Here is a 17,358-nt window from a genome sequence, read left to right on the forward strand (position 1 = left end):
GGAGGCGCTGCGCATCTCCGCTTGAATTCGTCAATGGACGCGTGTCGATGTTTGAACACAACCTGCAGCTATAACTTTGTTGTCCTTGGGACCGTCCATGGAGTACGCTGAGCGATGGCATGACGCTGACGTTGAGGTCTTGCCAATGGCGGGTGGCAGCCCCGAGGCAAGTTGTGGTGTGAGCAAAGGTCGAAGACGCCTAGAGCGTGACAAGGCCGCGTGACAGCCCATACAAAAGAAACAATCAAAAGCGGCCTCGAGTGTAGTGCTACTAACTAAGTATAGTAGCGACCTTCACAAGGGCATTATTGTGGGCTAAAGCGACGCGCCTTGTACTATTGTCACGCTCGCGCCTCTTCATCGCGCCGCTGCAGCTTCGAGCAGGCCACACCCTCCCCTTCTCCCCTTCTCCCCCTCCATGCTGCCTGGAACGCCCTCGAGGACTCCGAACCGTCGCGATCTGCGCCGCAGGGGCAGGAGGAGCCCCGTCGCCCGCTCCTCCTCCATTCTCGGCTCCCTCAAAAGTTTTATCACAACCCCACTGTCGTGGTTCACGTCCCAAGAGGACCTACAAGAGGACTTTGAAGACACACCCGGAAAGCGGCGGAGAAACCCCGAGGCCGCCGAGCGCGACGACCGGGAGCACGAGGAAGGGGAAGGACGGGCGAAGCGGCAGCGTGTGCACAGTCCAGAGCCAGAGCCAGAGCCCCCTCAGCAGCGGCGCCGGCTGCTGAGCGAACAGCCCGTCGCAGGCTACCTCGATGTTCCGGAGGGTCTGATACCCCAGCATGATGCTCTGCCTCGTCTCTCGATGGGCCATGCGCGGTCCTCGTCGCTGGCCACAGCGCCCCCGCGCTCATCCGCGGTCCGCCTCGACCGCCACTCCCTCTCCCCACTCGCCGGCCCGTCGTACGTGCAGCCGCTCAGCATCGCGCGCACGATGTCCATGGATCCGCCGACGGGATACCGCCCCCGGGCTTTGTCGCGGGACGTCTCGATGGGCGTGGCCTCCGCACGCGAGGCGACAATGACGCCGTCCCGTACACCGTTCCAAGTGCGCCCGCGCACGTCCATGACACCCCAGCCGTGCGGCCAAGGGTTCGGTCCCGCCGTCCCGCGCCTCCACCGCGACACGTCCGAACCGCCACCGCTCGAGACCTCGTGTCGACCCCCCAATTCGTCAAGGCCCCGCTGCAGACGCAGCCACAGAGACAGATGCCCGCGATAGAACCGAAGTTAACACTTGGATCGCTGGCGGAATCGCAGCCGAGGACACGGCGCATGTCGCCCTTCGGCGATGTTCCCCAGAGTCGCCCGTCGCTAGGGCAGAGCAGCGCGGTGCTCATGGCCCGCTCGGGCTCCCTTGACGGTGGTCAGTTGCTGCCTGCGCAACCCTGTTCTATTGATGTCTCATTCACTCAGCAGGCCGCAAGCGTCCTGAGAACTCCGCAGAGAAGGTGTTGCAGGACCTTGACGTGTACAAGACACCGCTCCTGCCGACGCGCCTGCGTGGCGCGCCCAGCACCCCCGACATGTTCAAGATCAAGAAGATGCCCATACCTGTGCTCATGGCCGGGAACACGACAAGAAGACCCGTCTCGGCTCAGCCGACAAGGAAGAGCCGGGCGCCAAGCCGTACGCTGGCAAGGGCGGCATGAAGAAGCTGCTGATGCGGAGGAAGCAGGAGGAAGAGGAGGATCGCGAGAAGGATAGGGAGTCCGCCATGGACGATGACCAGGACGATGGTCCGAGCGAGGTTGCCCAGCAGAAGGCACCGGGGCCGCGCGATGTGCCCCCTCTTCCCCGCCTTATTGTACCCGAGTTCCCCCTGCACCTGCGGCGGGCAGACCCTCTTCACTGCGCGTCGGCCGCAACAAGATTTCACGATCTCATGCGCCATCTGTGCAGCGTGGCAAGAACCGATTCTCTGCCGTGGATGAGGACGAGGATGCTGACGATGCGATGCTCACGTCTGAGGATGCTCAGGCGGAGGCTCCCAAGCCACCATCTCTCTTCCAAGCCCCGGCTGGGTTCAGCTTCGCCCAAGAGGTAAGTACCGTTTGTCTGTGCAAACATCCTGACAACTGGAATTCTTGGTAGACCGCACCGATCAAAGCAGACTCGAGCACGTCCAAAGAACCACCGATCGCCTCGCTGCCATTTTCCTTCAATAAGCCCAGCTCAGAACCCCCCAAGGCAAGCGCCGAGGGTGCGCCCTCGGTTCCAGCGGTTCCCAAAGAGGTCACCCAGCACGCTGCTCTCCCACAAAGCGGCCCCGCTGCTACGAAGCAGGAATGTGCAGCGAGGGTACCGACTGTTGCTGCTGGCTCCGCCCCACCCACGACTGCTGCCGCTCCGGCGACGCCCGTGCTGCAGATGATGCCCAGCATCGCGCTGACGCCCCCGACACCAGCGGCGCCTTCGACGTCCGCGGAGACAACAGGGAAGGACGCAACGGCAGAGAAGGCGCCGTCCGCGATACCCAACTTCTTTGCCACCTCTGCCATCTTGTCCAAACCAACAGCCCCCATCACGCTGCCGACGGGCACGTCGCTGTTCGGTGGTCCTGCAACTACGATGTCGTCTGCGCCTGCGAGTACCGTGGCCGGTTCTACCACGACGACGCCCTCGGCTACAAGCGAAGTGAAGGGTGCTGAACAGAGGGAGGCCGCAAAGCAGTCGGCGTTCAGCTTCGGTGGTGCTGCTCCGGACTCGACCGCACGCCCTGCAGGGCCAGCGGCTGGCTTATTCCCATCACCGGCTTCATCAGCGTCGAAGACTCCCTCGGAGATAAGTGCCGCATCTGGAGCAGCCGTTCCTACGTCGATCTTTGGGGCCGCACTCGCTAAGGAGCCGTCTTCCTCTGGGACGCCTTTCAGCTTCGGCGCGCCGGCGAAGCCTGCAGAGCAGCCCCCTGCAGGGTCGTCTCTGTTCGGCTCTGCACCGCCTAAGCCAGCGGAGCCCACCCCTAAGGCTGCTGCGAATGCTACTACGACCCCGCAGCCGTTCAGTTTCGGTCCCCCAGCGAAGCCAGTAGAGACTGCGACGACATCCAGTGCGTTCAGCTTCGGTGCCCCGTCGAAGGCTGCAGAGGCACCCGCACCTTCGTTGTTGGGTCCTCCGGCGAATATCGAGAAGCGGGCGAGTCCTGCACCGGCGTCCGGATTCACCTTCGGACCGCCAAAGGACCAGCAGGCGAAGACGCCCGAACCGACTTCGACTCCGGCCGCCGAACTTTCGAAACCCTCGCTCTTTGGCGCGTCGTCGACGCCGTTCGGCGGGTTTGGTACTGCAACTGGCAACACCGAGCCTGCGAAGGCGCCCTTCACGTTCGGTCAGCCCGCCGCGCCTGCTGCAAGCACCCCAGCTGTGCAGGCCCCCAAACCCCTCTTTGGTGGTCCGTCTAGCAGCTTCCCATTCGGTGGTGGAGCCCAAACAAGCACCGCACCGGCGGAGCCCGCTGTCCCTGCGAAGTCGCCGTTCTCATTTGGTGCGTCGCCGGCGACGCCTCCTACGACATCCACAGACAAGCCAGCATTCTCCTTTGGGTCGGCAAGCGAGACGACCTCGGCTCCGCAGGCACCGATGATGTTTGGCGGACCGACTGGTGGTAGTCATGGCACGGACGTCTCGAGCAAGCCATTCGCGTTTGGCGCCGCTGCCGCACCGGCGCGGCCAGCGACGCCACCTCGTCATGACCAAGAAGTGAGCATGGACGAAAGCCCGACGCGGGGTGCTGGGATGTACATGAATGGACATGGTGATGCCAAGGAGCCTCTAAAGCTCACAACTGGGTTCTCGTTCGGAGCGCCGGGAACGAGTGCAGCGTCGCCCTTTGGTCAGAACACGCAAGCCTCGTCATCCACTCCCTTCGGGTTCGGCGGCTCGTCGAGTGCATCAAGTATCTTCGGAGGCGCCAAGACGGAGAACAAGCAGGAGACGAAGACTTCGTCTGGCTTTGGCTTTGGTCAGCAGAGTGGATCCGGGTTCGGTTTTGGGCAGAAGCCTGCTGACGCTCCGGCTCCTTCGTCGTCTCCCGCCCCATTCGGGGGCTCGGCTGGGTTTGGACAAAGTTCTGCGACACCCAGTGCAGCTGCACCGTTCGGCTTTGGTCCATCGACATCCTCCGGGAGTACTGGTGGGTTTGGGCAAGCGGCGGCGACGTCGACCACTCCCAGCCCTTCCACATTTGGCTCAACACCGTTCTCGTTCGGTGTAACCCCCACTTCAGCAACGGCACCATCAAATCCCTTCTCGTTCGGTAGCCAACCGGCATCTCCAGCGACGGCGAACCCTGGTCTACCGTCTGCATCGGGGACTACCAATCCACCATTCCAGTTCGGCCAGCCTGGGCAAGCATCAGCGCCTTCAAGTGCCGCGCCGTTTGGTGCCTCGGCAGCTCCGCCACCTGGTGGCGCGATCTTTAACATTGGGGCCGCGTCAGCCCCTGCCCCGACAGCGGGAGGAGCAAGACCTGTGAAGAAACTGCCTACTCGTAGGGCTGGAAAACGCTAAACATCTTGATTCTTGTCTTGGACCCTCGTTTCCTTCTTGTCTCACACTTGACATCGACTTCCTCTCCGTGCTACCTCCTCTCACAAAGTCATCGTCGCATCATGTTTTTCTCGCTTTTCCGTGCCCTGGATCGTTTCTCGCTCGTCAGTTGCTCTGTCGGATCCGATTGTCACAGGCTGAAGGCCATACGTACACATCATCGCATCGCATTATCCGCATTCATAGGTAGGTAGAACGTACACATCACTCACATCTCAATAGGGCTGAAGGCTCGCACATCCAACTTGTTCAGAATCATAGGTAGATAGGTAGGGCACATCCGCAGGGCTGACGGTTTATGCATTGCGTATTATATTTCACACTGTTAGTATATTGGCGTAGGCGTATGTTGAACGATAGCAATACCATCCATGTTGTCTTCAGGGAATAGAGTGGTGGGGTGTCAGAGTACGAAGTGACATGACGCTACAACAACACAACACGGGAACAGGCAGGACGAAGGCTCATTTGGATAACGCCTTTCTGAGGTTGGCGTTCTGCTTCTCCAGCATCTCGATCTTGTCCCCTGCTAGCCTCATCTTCTTCAGCAGGTAATTCATCCGATCTCTCACAGCTGTCCGCGAGCCCATCCAGTCCGCTGTGCCAGCATCGACATCTTTCAGCGTGAGCAGCTCTTGCTCGCACGACTTTACGGTGCCCTCCGAGGCAGCGATGATACGCTCATTGAAGGCGATGTCTTGCGTGGCACGGAAGACGGGGTCTAGACAGACGCTTTCTCAGTACCAAAGGCGTTGGGCAGAATAGTATATGACTCACCCTGGACCAGCCGCTCGAAGACATATCTATACACTGGCTTTCCAGGCTTAATGGTGGACGGCCGGGCTAAAGAATTCCTGTGAGAAGGAGACCAACGCACTAGTAGGTAGGACTGACCATTCTCGGTGCCAATGGCGATGAGCTCGGCATGCTCCATATGCCTGAGAGCGGTTTCGTCGTTCTTGAAAGGGAAGTCCATCAACACATCGTGGTACGATATCTATGTACGCCCCGTTAGCAGTCTGGTGGTAGATTCAGTATGCGTCCACGAGTCTGTCTCACCTCCGGCTTCTGCGACAGCTTCTTCATCATCGCCCACGCCTGCTCGCGCGACCACGGCAGGTTCTTTGCATCCTCGAGGTCCTCGCCGTATGCGTTCTTGCGGATTTCACTGACACCGCGGGTGACGATGTCTTCGATGGCGTCCTGCACGCTTTGGCCGTTATGGACTTTGTGGATAAGCTGCACTCCATCTCAGCGTCATGTGAGAGATCGACGAGACAGGGACGCTTACACTTTCGAGGTCACTGGCCCGCCCGCCTAACCGCTGGATGTACGAAACCTGCTCTTTGCTGAACCTCGCGTCCACACCACTGTCTTGCAGCTTCTGCTTGACGAAGGAAAGTGCGCTCGAGTTGTCAGCATCAGACAGGGTAATAACGTTCAGTGGTTGGGATGGAAGAGCTAGCCGTAGAATCCAATGAGCTGAGTCGAAACGCTTGTCTGGACCGTTCAACGTACCCTTGGTCAGCCTCTTCGCATTCTCCCGGTTCTCGCTCACGATAATCACGTGTGCAACCTAAAGAATATGAGAGTTGAGAAGGACGCAACACGAAGACAGGACTTCATATTTACCTGATTCTGAGCCAAGCTAGCCGCCCAGCGCGACAGCACGTCCAGCATCTCCTCTTTGCTAGCCCCTCCACCCTTGCTCTCAAAGCCCTTCACAATCACGATCGGCATCGCCTCAATCGCCTCGACATCCCCCGCGCTCCGTTCCTTCCTCTGTGCTTCCTTCCTCTCCCTCCCTTCCCCCCTCTTCTCCTCCACCTTCTCCGCCTTTTCTCCATCCCCCCTCTGCAGTGCGCTTACGACGTGCAGCCCCTCGTCATTCCGGTCAAACACCTCGTCACCTACGCCCAGTTCGCTCATCACGCCGTTCCCTGCAATGCAGTCCACACGCCCGTCGTGCCACGCCCCCTCGCGGATTCGCTCACGCACGCGTGCCTCCTCTGCCCGACGTAGCTCAGCGAGATGCGCATTCTGGACGGCGCGGTCGTGCTCCTTCCGGTGGGTGGTGTTGACGCGCCCGAGCCCAGTGCCCACGACCTCGAGGATCTGTTTCAGCTGGTCGGTGAGGGTGGTACTGAAGCCGGCTGATTGAGCGGAGCCGTCAGCTCGTACGTGATGAGCATTCAGATACAGAATACAAGCTGCGCACCCTTCTGGCCGATCAACCCGACGCTGGCGAGGTCGACGAGGTTGTTGAGCGAGTTGAACACGGAGAAGACGGGCCAGTAGCCTGTCTGCCGGGCGAGCGACGAGAGCAGCGCAGCATCGGACGTCGCTTTCGACAGCTCGGAGACATCAATTACCAGTGCCCTCCTGTCCGTCGTCGGGGTCAATCCCGTGGAGAAAAAGTATGAGTGGCATAACACATGTCCTGACCTTCCCGACTGCTTGAGCAGGCCCGAGATCATACTCGTTTTCCCGCTCCCTTGAGGACCGTAGACGAACGCTACAGTGTCTATATGCAGACAGTGAGACAGAAGTTCGCCATAGACGGGGCTGCTCGCGTACTTGGCATGTCTTTGAGGTAGCTCTCCAGCGCGCTCTCCGCGTCCTTGCGCTCCTTCCATGCCTCTTGCGCGTGAGCTCGTGTGGCCTCGCCTTCCGAAGCAGCCGTAACTGAAAGAGAGAACTTCGGCAGGCAGTGTTGCGAAGCCACTGGTACGCCTGGAATTCTGGGGTAGGACAGTGAGTCCTGGGTAGCAAGGGCGCTGAGCTCCAACGTACGTTTGATATCGAACCAGCCCTCGAGCGTGCCCTCAACCATGAGTACGCGGATTGGGTCGAATATCTATTTCCCAATCAATCAATCAATCATCATCACACTCAACATCGAACCACGCACCGTATACGTCAACGTCCCCAGTAAGAAAAAAGTACCGGCAGAAATATCCTCGGGTGGCTCGTCACATAATCTCGAACGACATGCGCCTGCACCGGTGCCTGGTACGTCGTCCTTAGGATCGTCTTCGCCGCCGAAGCCGAGGACGACGGCTGCACCGCGAGGCCGTGGATGGCGTGTGTGCGATCGCGGCGGATCGCAGGCGACTGAAGGTCACTGTGGAGTACGGAGACCGCCTGCGACGGTTGGAGGAGAGGGCTGGGAAAGGTCTTGTATGCGACCGTAGGGCTGGATGGAGTGTGGTGTTAGGTGGAAGGGGGATGTGAGATGGATGGACGTACGCGGAGGAGGTATAGAGGGTCTCTTCGGTGACGTCCGGGCCTTCGAAGGAGACACGGAGGATGGGCGATGGAAAGCGATTCATGTCCTGGCATAGATTTGCATTCAGTGTGCATTTCAGAAACCAATACTAAACGCGTCACTGCAACCCAAATGTACGGGTCGAGGCCTGACACCAGCCAACCCGGGAGGGCGTCGCAGGTCACAGCCACATCCGAGCATAACCAAAGATGCAAAGTCAAAGACCACAGCCGACTTAGCCTGATATAGAGCCGTCTGCCCAGGAACACCATTTCAAACAAGGACGTCTGACCCTGTGTCCACGATCTCGGCTTGGTGCTCGCGTGAAGGTGGTCAATTTCCAGTTGTCAATTCGAACTAGTCCAGACCTCTGCACATGCTATGATCCCTTGTTCGCGCTTCTTGCTAGGCATGGTATGGTCGAACACCGGTCCGGATGGATGGATCAGCCGTACACGGCACCACTCGTCGTTTGGTCTATCAAAGATAGGCTGCTGTCGCAGCCCACTGTGAAACCACCTGTCAGGCATGAACAGCTGTAAGACATTCAATAGCCATCAGGTTATGCGTAGCTGCATGTTGTGGTACAACTGAGTCCATGCCCGGCAGGTGCGGATTGGGCTTTTGTACCCCTCATCGTGCGGGCAAATCGCCAGGCCAGTTTCAGTAGAGATGCTTTTCATGTGCTACAGCCGCTTTCCGAGAGCATAAATGGTCGGAATGATGATAGGGTTCCCATCCAACCACGAGGTCCTCTCTAGCTTCGGCGGAGTGCACAGTGCCGACCTGCCCTGTCGCAAGTCGCGTCCACTTGCTCCGCGGGCACATATTGTGTGTGGCGGGGTTCAGGCACCCGCCATCTGGGTTGTGACGACACGTACGGTATGCACACTCACCTCTCGCCATGGTCTACCCTTCACGAGCCAAACATCCCCACGCGACACACCGAACCATGATGGGACTCCGCCGTGCTTGCAGCTAGTTCTCTCAGTTCTTGCAGAAGATCCTTTGGGCACTCCCGCAGCTGCGTCATACGAGAACTTGACGAAGACGCCGCCATCCTTTTCATGTGGTTCCACGGCGATGATCTTGAAGCCGCGATCTTTCACGTTGGCAAAGAGCGAGTGTACTGGTCGACAAGGGTTTCTCTGCGGAAGTAGCTCACGTAACGTCGTATGCTGCGAAACGAATGAGCATTCGTATCATCTTCCGGCCGACTGGAATAAAGACTCACTCCCAGCGTCCTAGCCTGTACGGAAAGACGGAATCGACGAATAGCCACCCCTCGCTTCGCTGTATCCGCACTCTCCGTAAGCATAGAATAGCTATATGGCAATCCATTTGCGCACTTCGTTAGACTGTTCCGTCACGTCCGCGGACGCGGCAGCCACAGTCGCGTTATGTCGTTTGGTGAGTGCATTGAACGCGCTTGAAGAAGATGCAACCCTCCTCGTTGGCGAGCCTGCGATGTTTCTGAAGAGTTGTCCCTTTACCGAGCGTTGGAACATGAGAGGAGGGGGAGAGTGCGGATGCAGCCTGGCTGCTCCAGATGCCACTGCCAGGCACTCACTCGGAGCACTGAGCAGGGCTGCCCGCTTGAGCATGACGTCCAGATGCGGCGCCCAGCGCTTGCCATCTTATCTTATCTAGAAGCTGTCCTTCGTCACGTCCATCCTCGGGCCCTTCAACTGTTCCGCTCAATCTGTACTTAGCACCCACCTTGACATACAGTATCGGTGTTCCTTGTCTCCCAATCGTTCGGCAAAAGCTTGTCCCTGGATACTACTCAAAAAATTGATCGGCGTAGTCACCGCCCGCCTAGCCCCCTGAGGACAGAAAAGTCGAGCTGCTGCCGCGACACAAGCTCAGAGGATAATCGTGAGCTGGGAATCTTCAATGGTCAATTGGCGAACTCATCCCGATCCCTCGTCTCAGGCCATCAGAAGAAAGTTCGCTCGAAACGACTGTACAGCAAAACTCCGTCGGTGTGCATCGCTGACTGGCCACGATACTATCGTCCATACCGATCCCGCGACAACATCAACGTCAGCCGCTACGTATTTGTATGTCTGCGTGTTCAGAAAGGTGCGTTGACCTTCGCGCCAACATTACCCAGCCTTTGCGCCACCACGACATCCGGCCGCAACGTTGACGCTGAATTGTGCTTCACAGTACCTTCCATTTGCAATGCCGGGATACGACTGCGCTCGAATGGGGCGCTGAACATGCTATGCGAGGAGGACCGCATACAGCTGCAGGGTCGCACCGCCCAGCAAGTTCGAAGCTGGATAGCCTCCAAGACGCTCGCCATGCGACTCTATCTATCGAAGCTACAACTCGTATTCAATTCGACTCTCCCCGTCAGCACGCTGCCGAACGAGATTTTGGTCGAGATCCTGTTCTTGCTTCGGCGCTAGACTACCGCAACACATGGATCACGAGGGCCATGGGCGTATGCCGGCACTGGAGGGACACCATCGTGGATGCACCTGTCTTGTGGTCCAAAATCGATCTGTCGGCGGGACCACGCCTCATAACGCACTATCTTACTCGCTCGAGCAACACAGGCCTCGCCTATATGTACCAGGGCCCAGGAGAGGGGAAATAATCGAGCAGCATCGACTTCTCTATGATCACCCCCTTCTCGCTGCGCATCATTCGCGAATCACGAATATCATCTCTATATCAACAATAACGCGACGATGAGATGAGTCACTGTGGAAAGAGCTAGACGTCCCGTTGCCGCTTTGTTTTCGTTGGAGCTGGAGACTTTATGGTACTCGTGGACGCCGAGTCCTCTCCCCAATCTCCGCAGCCTGTCATTGGCCTGGTCACCCCGATTGGACAGATTGCCACTCCGCAGTTGACATCCTTGATGCTTTGCGGCGTCCGTTCACTCGAGATAAAACCTTCGCGCCCGGGTCTCTTCTGGATCTCTTCGAAACGTGCGTCTCCTTAGAGACCTTCAGTGCGACGATTTTGACTGGGACAAACCATCGGATGGAAGGGGATCAAGCGTGCATCCGGGTCGCATCGTGCCACTGTCTCGGATGCGGTACTTCCACCTGGCAGGAGCTCGGGAGGTATCTCGGAGCTGCTTGCGCAATTGCATTATCACGGCACGCTCATCTCTCTCTACAGCCAGACTTCGATATACGCGCGCCAGACCTTGTGCTCAAGGACTTACTGCCAACGGAGATGAAAATTTGCCCGCTCTCAGTGAGGCGCGTCAGTAATGTGTGGCACGACCGGATGATGACAGTGCATCAAGCTCACCTTTACGCCGACGTAGAACGCACGGACTTCTGGGATTTGAAGTCCTGGAGGTCGTTGCACTCCACAGCGCCGTCGGATATCCCATTTGGTAGCCCTGGATGCCGTCCCTCTGCATCAGGCATCCACGCGATATTATTCGGTGCCGATGCGGAACGAATTGAGCAATCACCGTGACTGAGCTTGGTGAATCTTCAACTCAGCACCTGTGGAGACCCTCGTCGTAGGTATTGGCGGATCAGGTCGGCACGCAAACCTGGCCGCACGCTGGCCACCTTGCCAAACCTCAAGCATCTCGAGATCATCGGCAACCCTATGATTTCCCTCCTGCATTGGAGCCGACACCGACGGGGACGCCCTGCGCACAACTGCATGAGCTTGCTCTGCGGTACAAGCTGTCGCAGCGGAACGACTTGGTTGGTATCGAGGATACACTGGTGGAGCTCCGTGCGATGCTGCAGAGGCGCATTGAAGTGGAGGGTGGGGCGCGCTTGGAATCCCTTAGCCTTGTTCTGGAGCCTACACGGCATTGGCACCTTCGTTTGTCGCCGATCAGCTGCCACCAGACTTAAGACAGCAATTCAAATCTTGGAAACTGTGGTAGGGTCGTTGACGTTCAGGTGCATTGGTCTGCGAGAAGCAGAAGAGGGATAGGAGGTTCTTGCAGGAAGGTGAGGATCCTGACATGAGGAGTGGGGACAAGAAGAGAAGGCGGCCATCTAAGTAGCCACTGACGGCGGACGTCAGCGGTGTAACGGACGCGCCCGCCACATGCTTACGTCGGCACATAGATACATTGCGCCAGCTTGTACCATAGTTTTGCCTTTCAACACCAGTATTCGAGCCTGATCCGTGCCCGTTCTCGCTCTTCCGCCCGACCGCCGCAGCCACTACTTACAACCACCCGACCCTGCCCGCAGTGGGTCGTTACACTCAGCGGCCATAGTCCGGCCTTCACCACAAGTCATATACAAGAGGGTCGCTCCTTGATTTACTGTACAACAGAGATCCTGATGCGACAGCCAGCCTGAGAGTCGCGATGTGTCGCTGTGTATCCATTCTTGCGCGGCGCGCGCTCAGGCTGCCACAGGTTCCGATCTCCCACCCATCTAATCTTATCTCGAAGCGCTCCGCCCGATGAAGCGCCACAATGTCGATCGGTGCCCGTCACTCATTAGCGCCTTAGACTTCCTGGCCTCCGCGCTCGCTTTCCGCGACAAAATACCTATTCCCTTCTGCGATGCTCAGCCATCAAAATTGAGCAAAATCAGGGCTCAACCGGGAATTGAACCCGGGACCTCGCGCAGCTTACGTAATCAAACGGGGAATAACCCGAAGCGCGAATCATACTACTAGACCATTGAGCCATATTAATAGGAACAAATTGTATTGTTGTGCACGGTGCACCTGATATGGAAGCCTGGTGAAGGTATTATTCGTCTTATCTTAAATCAACACACACAGACCGTACAGTTGCCCAGTCATATTTCCAAGAAGGCAAAAGCGAGTCGAGTGTCTGCCAGTGTTGGCCATGCAGCACCAGCGCCTATAAAGCTTGCCAAATCCGTCGTATGTACATTTCCAAGCGGAAGCGCCCGGTCGGTCCAAAAGCGGAACCACTCACCTTTAACATAGAAGATCCTCCGTACAATGTGGTCGTCGTTTATCATTATAATCGATATCAGTCATCGGTAGAGACTAACACACGAAGCTCGGGTAGAACAGGTTCAGGTACCTTGTGAGAGTCAGCAGATGAAGTGTATGCAGTGACTCGCGGGGACATCTTCACTCGAGTGATGCCCTATCTGAACCGGACTAATGCAGATATGATATTGTAGTGTCATTCTCTGAGTCAGTTACTCAGTTATCCATTTATTGTCATGAGGGCGAAGCCCTATGTAGACGGTACATTCTAGATCATGTCGTGTCTCCTGTAGTCTGTTGTCGCGTAGCATCACCATCCGCCAAAGCTTCACTGGCAGGCAGGCAGGGTATAGTAGTGCAGTGTAGCATGTGTAGGGGTCGAGTTAGATAGTTGGAAATGATGCAGAACTGCTCCGCGCGCCGTGCGCCGTACCCTCGTCAACGTGTCCGCTTGTCGCCGTCTTCCATTCTCCGAGTCGCTGGCCAAGATATATACGATCTCTCATGCCGCTGAGGTGCTAAAACGATCAACCCTATGTATCACGCCGATGAGTCACGGCGAGCATTATATTAAGCAAACACACTGTTCATTTTGGGCCGGGACGTTGTATAAGTAGTGACAATCTTACTGAACGAAGTGCGGGACCTGACCTCTTGCTTCATGATCAGCCTCGCTTCACGCCCCACCGTTGCTTCGATATGTACTTCCTCCACTTCTGTACATCTTCGCGTTCCAAGAGTCGATCGAGGTATAATACTCTTGGCGAGCTCTTCGTTGCTCGCCACTTGATGTACGGTGGAATGACATGGTCTGTTATGGGATTCGATGTTGTTTGTGACGGAGCGGAGCAGCTAGCTCAACGCGGGAACCACCTGCAGAGCCAAGCAACGGAGTTGAGCATTCCTTCCAAATGCCATTTCTTCTTCAGTGCTTTCGCGTGCACCTCTCTTGGAATGAGGTGGTGGTACGTCAGCGGCACCTCGCGCTCGCAGATCTCGCACTCCGAGGCGCGCGTCCTTGACCACACAGGAGGAGGGGCGGTCACTTCTGCGACGTATTCCACGAGAACTTTGCGCAAGAACTAGAGGCATCGTCGGCATCGCCGCGATGCCGCACGAGATCAGGGTGTCCACGAAGGTGAGCGGGATGTTATCCAGAGTGAACGAGTCGACGTCGGGAAGATTCGCGCGTTTCTCATGCGCTGCTGAGCGTAACGGCCCAGGGAGGGCTGGCCAGACCTCAGAAGCAAGATAAGTACGAGGTGAAGTCGTCAAGCGAAGATGGGTTATCTGCCGGAGAGTCCGAGGAGTCCATGATGCCCGGTTGTGACAGAATCCGGCGAGCGAGGCATTGACTGAAAGTAATGCATTGAGAGCTTTCCTCGGACATCGAGATATCAGAGACGCGCACAGAGAGAGGCACGCCGACTAGCGGTGAATCGTTGATGCATCAGTTGTGGACGCCTGTTGGACCAGCGAGTGACCGTGGGACAGCGGGCACAGACACGAAGCACGTGGCCTGCTATTGGGCGCGGCTGTGGCTGCTCTTTCTCTTCTCTTCACTTCGACTGCCGCCCTTATTGGGCTTCGTTTCATTCGATTCTGCAGACGCGGAGCGCGCGTGTCACGTCACACTGCTACACAATGCCGCGCGAGATCGTGACAGTGCAGCTTGGCCAATGCGGCAACCAAAGTGCGCCGTCCGCAGTCGCGTCCGCTTCAATCGTGATCTGACCGAGCCGCGTCGCAAGTGGGTTCCGTGTACTGGCAACGGCTCTGTGCTGAGCATGGTATCAACAAGGAGGGGATACTAGAGGAGTGGGCGACCGAGGGCGGCGACCGGAAGGACGTCTTCTTCTACCAGGCCGACGACGAACATTACATCCCCCGTGCGATCCTTGTGGACTTAGAGCCTCGCGTACGTCAACGCGTTCTGTCAGTTGACTTACGTGACTGAGGCGTCGTTTTGTACTCAGGTCATTCATGGCATCCTCGCATCACCATATGCCAATCTGTACAACCCGGAGAACATCTTTGTTTCTCAGGACGGCGGTGGTGCTGGGAACAACTGGGCCCAAGGATACTCGGCAGGCGAACGGATCTACGAAGAAGTCATGGAGATGATCGACCGAGAAGCGGAAGGCAGCGATTCACTCGAGGTGCGTGGCTCCCCCCTCACGTCTACGCGGAGCATTGAAGACGTCGCAGGGCTTCATGCTCATGCACTCCATAGCGGGCGGGACAGGCTCTGGACTAGGCTCTTTCCTTCTTGAACGGCTAAACGATAAGTTTCCGAAGAAGCTCATTCAAACATATTCTGTCTTTCCAAACGCACAGGAGGGCGATGTCGTAGTGCAGCCCTACAATGCTCTCCTGACGCTAAAACGACTAACAAATCACGCCGATTCCGTCGTTGTTCTGGACAATGGCGCCCTTGCACGGATATCAGCAGATAGGCTACACGTCCAGACAGCAACGTTCGATCAAACAAATCAACTGGTAAGTCTCGCACAATAGACTGCGGTATGATCTGCAATTAATACGCGTACCAGGTGTCCACTGTGATGGCTGCCAGCACCCAAACGCTTCGATACCCTGGATACATGAATAACGACCTCGTCGGCATCATCGCTTCTCTCATCCCGACACCACGGTGCCACTTCCTGATGACTTCATACACCCCGTTCACGAGTGACCAAATCGACAAGGTAAGCCATCCAGCCTGACCGACTCCGTCCACTACGTGATATCTCGCCAGGCGAAACCCATCCGGCGGACGACCGTTCTCGATGTGATGCGCCGCCTTCTCCAACCCAAGAACCGCATGGTCTCGACAACGCCGAGCAAGACCGCCTGCTACATCTCCATCCTCAACATCATCCAGGGTGACGTCGACCCGACTGACGTACGTGCTCTTGGCCCCACACAGGCATGGTGTAGTGACGGGAATTACAGGTCCACCAATCGCTACTCCGTATCCGCGAGCGCCAACTGGCCAACTTCATCCCTTGGGGCCCTGCATCCATTCAGGTAGCGCTCACGCGCAAGTCGCCGTACATCAGCACGGCACATCGTGTCAGCGGACTCATGCTTGCGAACCACACCAGCATCGCTTCCGTGCGTACCTCGCGTGTCATCGACCGTACCATAAATTTGACGCGTCGTTGCCGCGCTACAGCTCTTCAAGCGCATGATCGACCAATTCGACCGGTTGCGCAAGAGGAACGCGTTCGTCGAGCAGTACAAGAAGGAGAAGATGTTCGAGAACGGATTAGAAGAGTTCGACGACGCCAGGTACGCAGCTGTCTCGCCTAAGTCGCGCATGCGAGTTTATCGGGCGTGATAGGGCTACTGCAGAAGAGCTCCAGAAGGAGTACAAGGCCTGCGAAAGTCCTGACTACATCACATACGTGAGTATCCGACCGTTTGGTCCCCGTGAAATGCTAATGCCAGAAATAGGGTTCCCCGGACGCCGAGCAACCAGCGTAACGGTCTCGTGCTCCATGGGTCTAAGTTATCTCTCCCTCGCGTGACGATGACCAGCAATCCCTTGCCGTACCGCCTGGGCCTTGCACTGTATGATAGTGTACCATACCGGGGCACCCACAATTTGCTCGCGACGGTGCGTCGGTAAGATTCAGCGGTTCCATTGGGCAAGTACGTGTTCCTCTACATATATATCACACGTCTGTACAAAATTCGGTGCTATCACATCTTCCGAAGCTCAGTGATGCCAACGGGCCCCCGATACTCCCAGATCTTCTATCAGGTGTTCGCTCGCTACCGTTGAACACGGAGAGCATCACCATGTCGTGCATGCTCTTGAATGCGTCCGCGCGATCGTAGCTCGCGGGCAGGGGCGGGAGGTGTTTCGAGCCGAGAGGAGGATGGATGACCGTATCAGCCACGAGGTGGAAACAAGAAATGCGCCGAACTGATTATCACCTCCCTGCGGGCTTACCTCACCCGCGAGATCCAGGCCTCGCAAAGACTATGTGTACTGCGCGCGACCGAATGGCGGGGGCGTCCTCGCTCGTCGTATGATCCCTCGCTCTCATTTCTCATGATGCCCGGAAGGCCGTAGTATGCCGCCTCCACGCCTCAGACCACCCCTTTGCGGTAGAACGGGTGCGACGAGGGTCGCCGCCAGCTGCGCGGCACTGGCTTATCTACATATTATGCCAGGGACGCAACATGATCTGCCGGAAACAACTCGGTGAGTAATTTATTGCAGTGGCATTTGTTGGTACACTCACATGATGTAGCGCAGGAAACATACAGTACCCCTTGACAGGCTGTCGAAGAGGACATACGTGATCAGCCGCATGCGTCCGCTAATTGATGTGATCCCTCGGCATCCCAGATAGGCTTTGCTCATTCGATGATCACGGGGAGGTCTTGAGCGTGCCGGCAATGCCGGGCTCGACTTCGTTATAAACTCTGCACCGAACAAAGAACATCAAGTCAGAAGTCAGGAGTCCCGTCACAGGTTTGAAGCGAGGACTGAGTACTGAGTACTGACCGGTACTGACCGGTCAAGTATTGGTTCAGAAACCTCAGGTCGGTCAATGTTTCAACATCATGACGATCACTGCAGGCGCGGCATGCCTCCCATTGAG

The 17,358-nt window shown here is 57.1% G+C and overlaps 5 protein-coding genes and 1 non-coding gene across 6 annotated transcripts; 3 read left to right on the top strand and 3 right to left on the bottom strand.

Annotated features, from left to right (window-relative positions):
* Window positions 1-358: 358 nt before the first annotated feature.
* B0H18DRAFT_381749 (uncharacterized protein) lies at window positions 359-1,371 on the top strand. The gene has a single exon (XM_048037842.1). It carries the CDS (start codon window positions 419-421, stop codon window positions 1,226-1,228), a length of 810 nt encoding a protein of 269 aa, XP_047893002.1. The 5' UTR covers window positions 359-418; the 3' UTR covers window positions 1,229-1,371.
* A 3,647-nt stretch (window positions 1,372-5,018) lies between these two features.
* B0H18DRAFT_1119447 (RNA12 protein-domain-containing protein) lies at window positions 5,019-7,886 on the bottom strand (the record flags this gene model as incomplete). Its single annotated transcript, XM_048033943.1, has 13 exons — window positions 5,019-5,275; window positions 5,332-5,397; window positions 5,449-5,551; window positions 5,614-5,793; window positions 5,846-6,015; window positions 6,073-6,130; window positions 6,187-6,707; window positions 6,773-6,936; window positions 7,000-7,078; window positions 7,132-7,287; window positions 7,348-7,411; window positions 7,501-7,750; window positions 7,804-7,886. The coding sequence occupies 13 exons, from the start codon at window positions 7,884-7,886 to the stop codon at window positions 5,019-5,021; spliced, it is 2,151 nt and encodes a 716-aa protein (XP_047893003.1).
* Window positions 7,887-9,902: 2,016 nt separating this feature from the next.
* Window positions 9,903-10,626, top strand: B0H18DRAFT_381839 (uncharacterized protein). The gene has a single exon (XM_048037843.1). It carries the CDS (start codon window positions 10,053-10,055, stop codon window positions 10,428-10,430), a length of 378 nt encoding a protein of 125 aa, XP_047893004.1. The 5' UTR covers window positions 9,903-10,052; the 3' UTR covers window positions 10,431-10,626.
* Window positions 10,627-12,365: 1,739 nt separating this feature from the next.
* B0H18DRAFT_t106 lies at window positions 12,366-12,462 on the bottom strand. The gene has a single exon. It is a non-coding gene; the product is annotated as a tRNA-Pro (tRNA).
* Window positions 12,463-13,400: 938 nt separating this feature from the next.
* On the bottom strand, window positions 13,401-13,978 carry B0H18DRAFT_1009268 (uncharacterized protein; the record flags this gene model as incomplete). The annotated part of the gene is made up of 3 exons (XM_048028845.1): window positions 13,401-13,498; window positions 13,613-13,821; window positions 13,874-13,978. Coding segments are annotated over 3 exons (408 nt in total), but the record flags the coding sequence as incomplete, so codon positions are not given.
* Window positions 13,979-14,291: 313 nt separating this feature from the next.
* Window positions 14,292-16,472, top strand: B0H18DRAFT_1009273 (gamma tubulin). The gene is made up of 10 exons (XM_048028846.1): window positions 14,292-14,432; window positions 14,491-14,657; window positions 14,716-14,898; window positions 14,948-15,238; window positions 15,292-15,447; window positions 15,498-15,644; window positions 15,695-15,856; window positions 15,918-16,033; window positions 16,086-16,149; window positions 16,199-16,472. The coding sequence occupies exons 1-10, from the start codon at window positions 14,384-14,386 to the stop codon at window positions 16,226-16,228; spliced, it is 1,365 nt and encodes a 454-aa protein (XP_047893006.1). The 5' UTR covers window positions 14,292-14,383; the 3' UTR covers window positions 16,229-16,472.
* Window positions 16,473-17,358: the final 886 nt, after the last annotated feature.

This window comes from Fomitopsis serialis (genome assembly GCF_022376445.1).
Source record: "Fomitopsis serialis strain Sig1Antser10 chromosome Unknown B0H18scaffold_36, whole genome shotgun sequence".
Taxonomy (NCBI): domain Eukaryota; kingdom Fungi; phylum Basidiomycota; class Agaricomycetes; order Polyporales; family Fomitopsidaceae; genus Fomitopsis; species Fomitopsis serialis.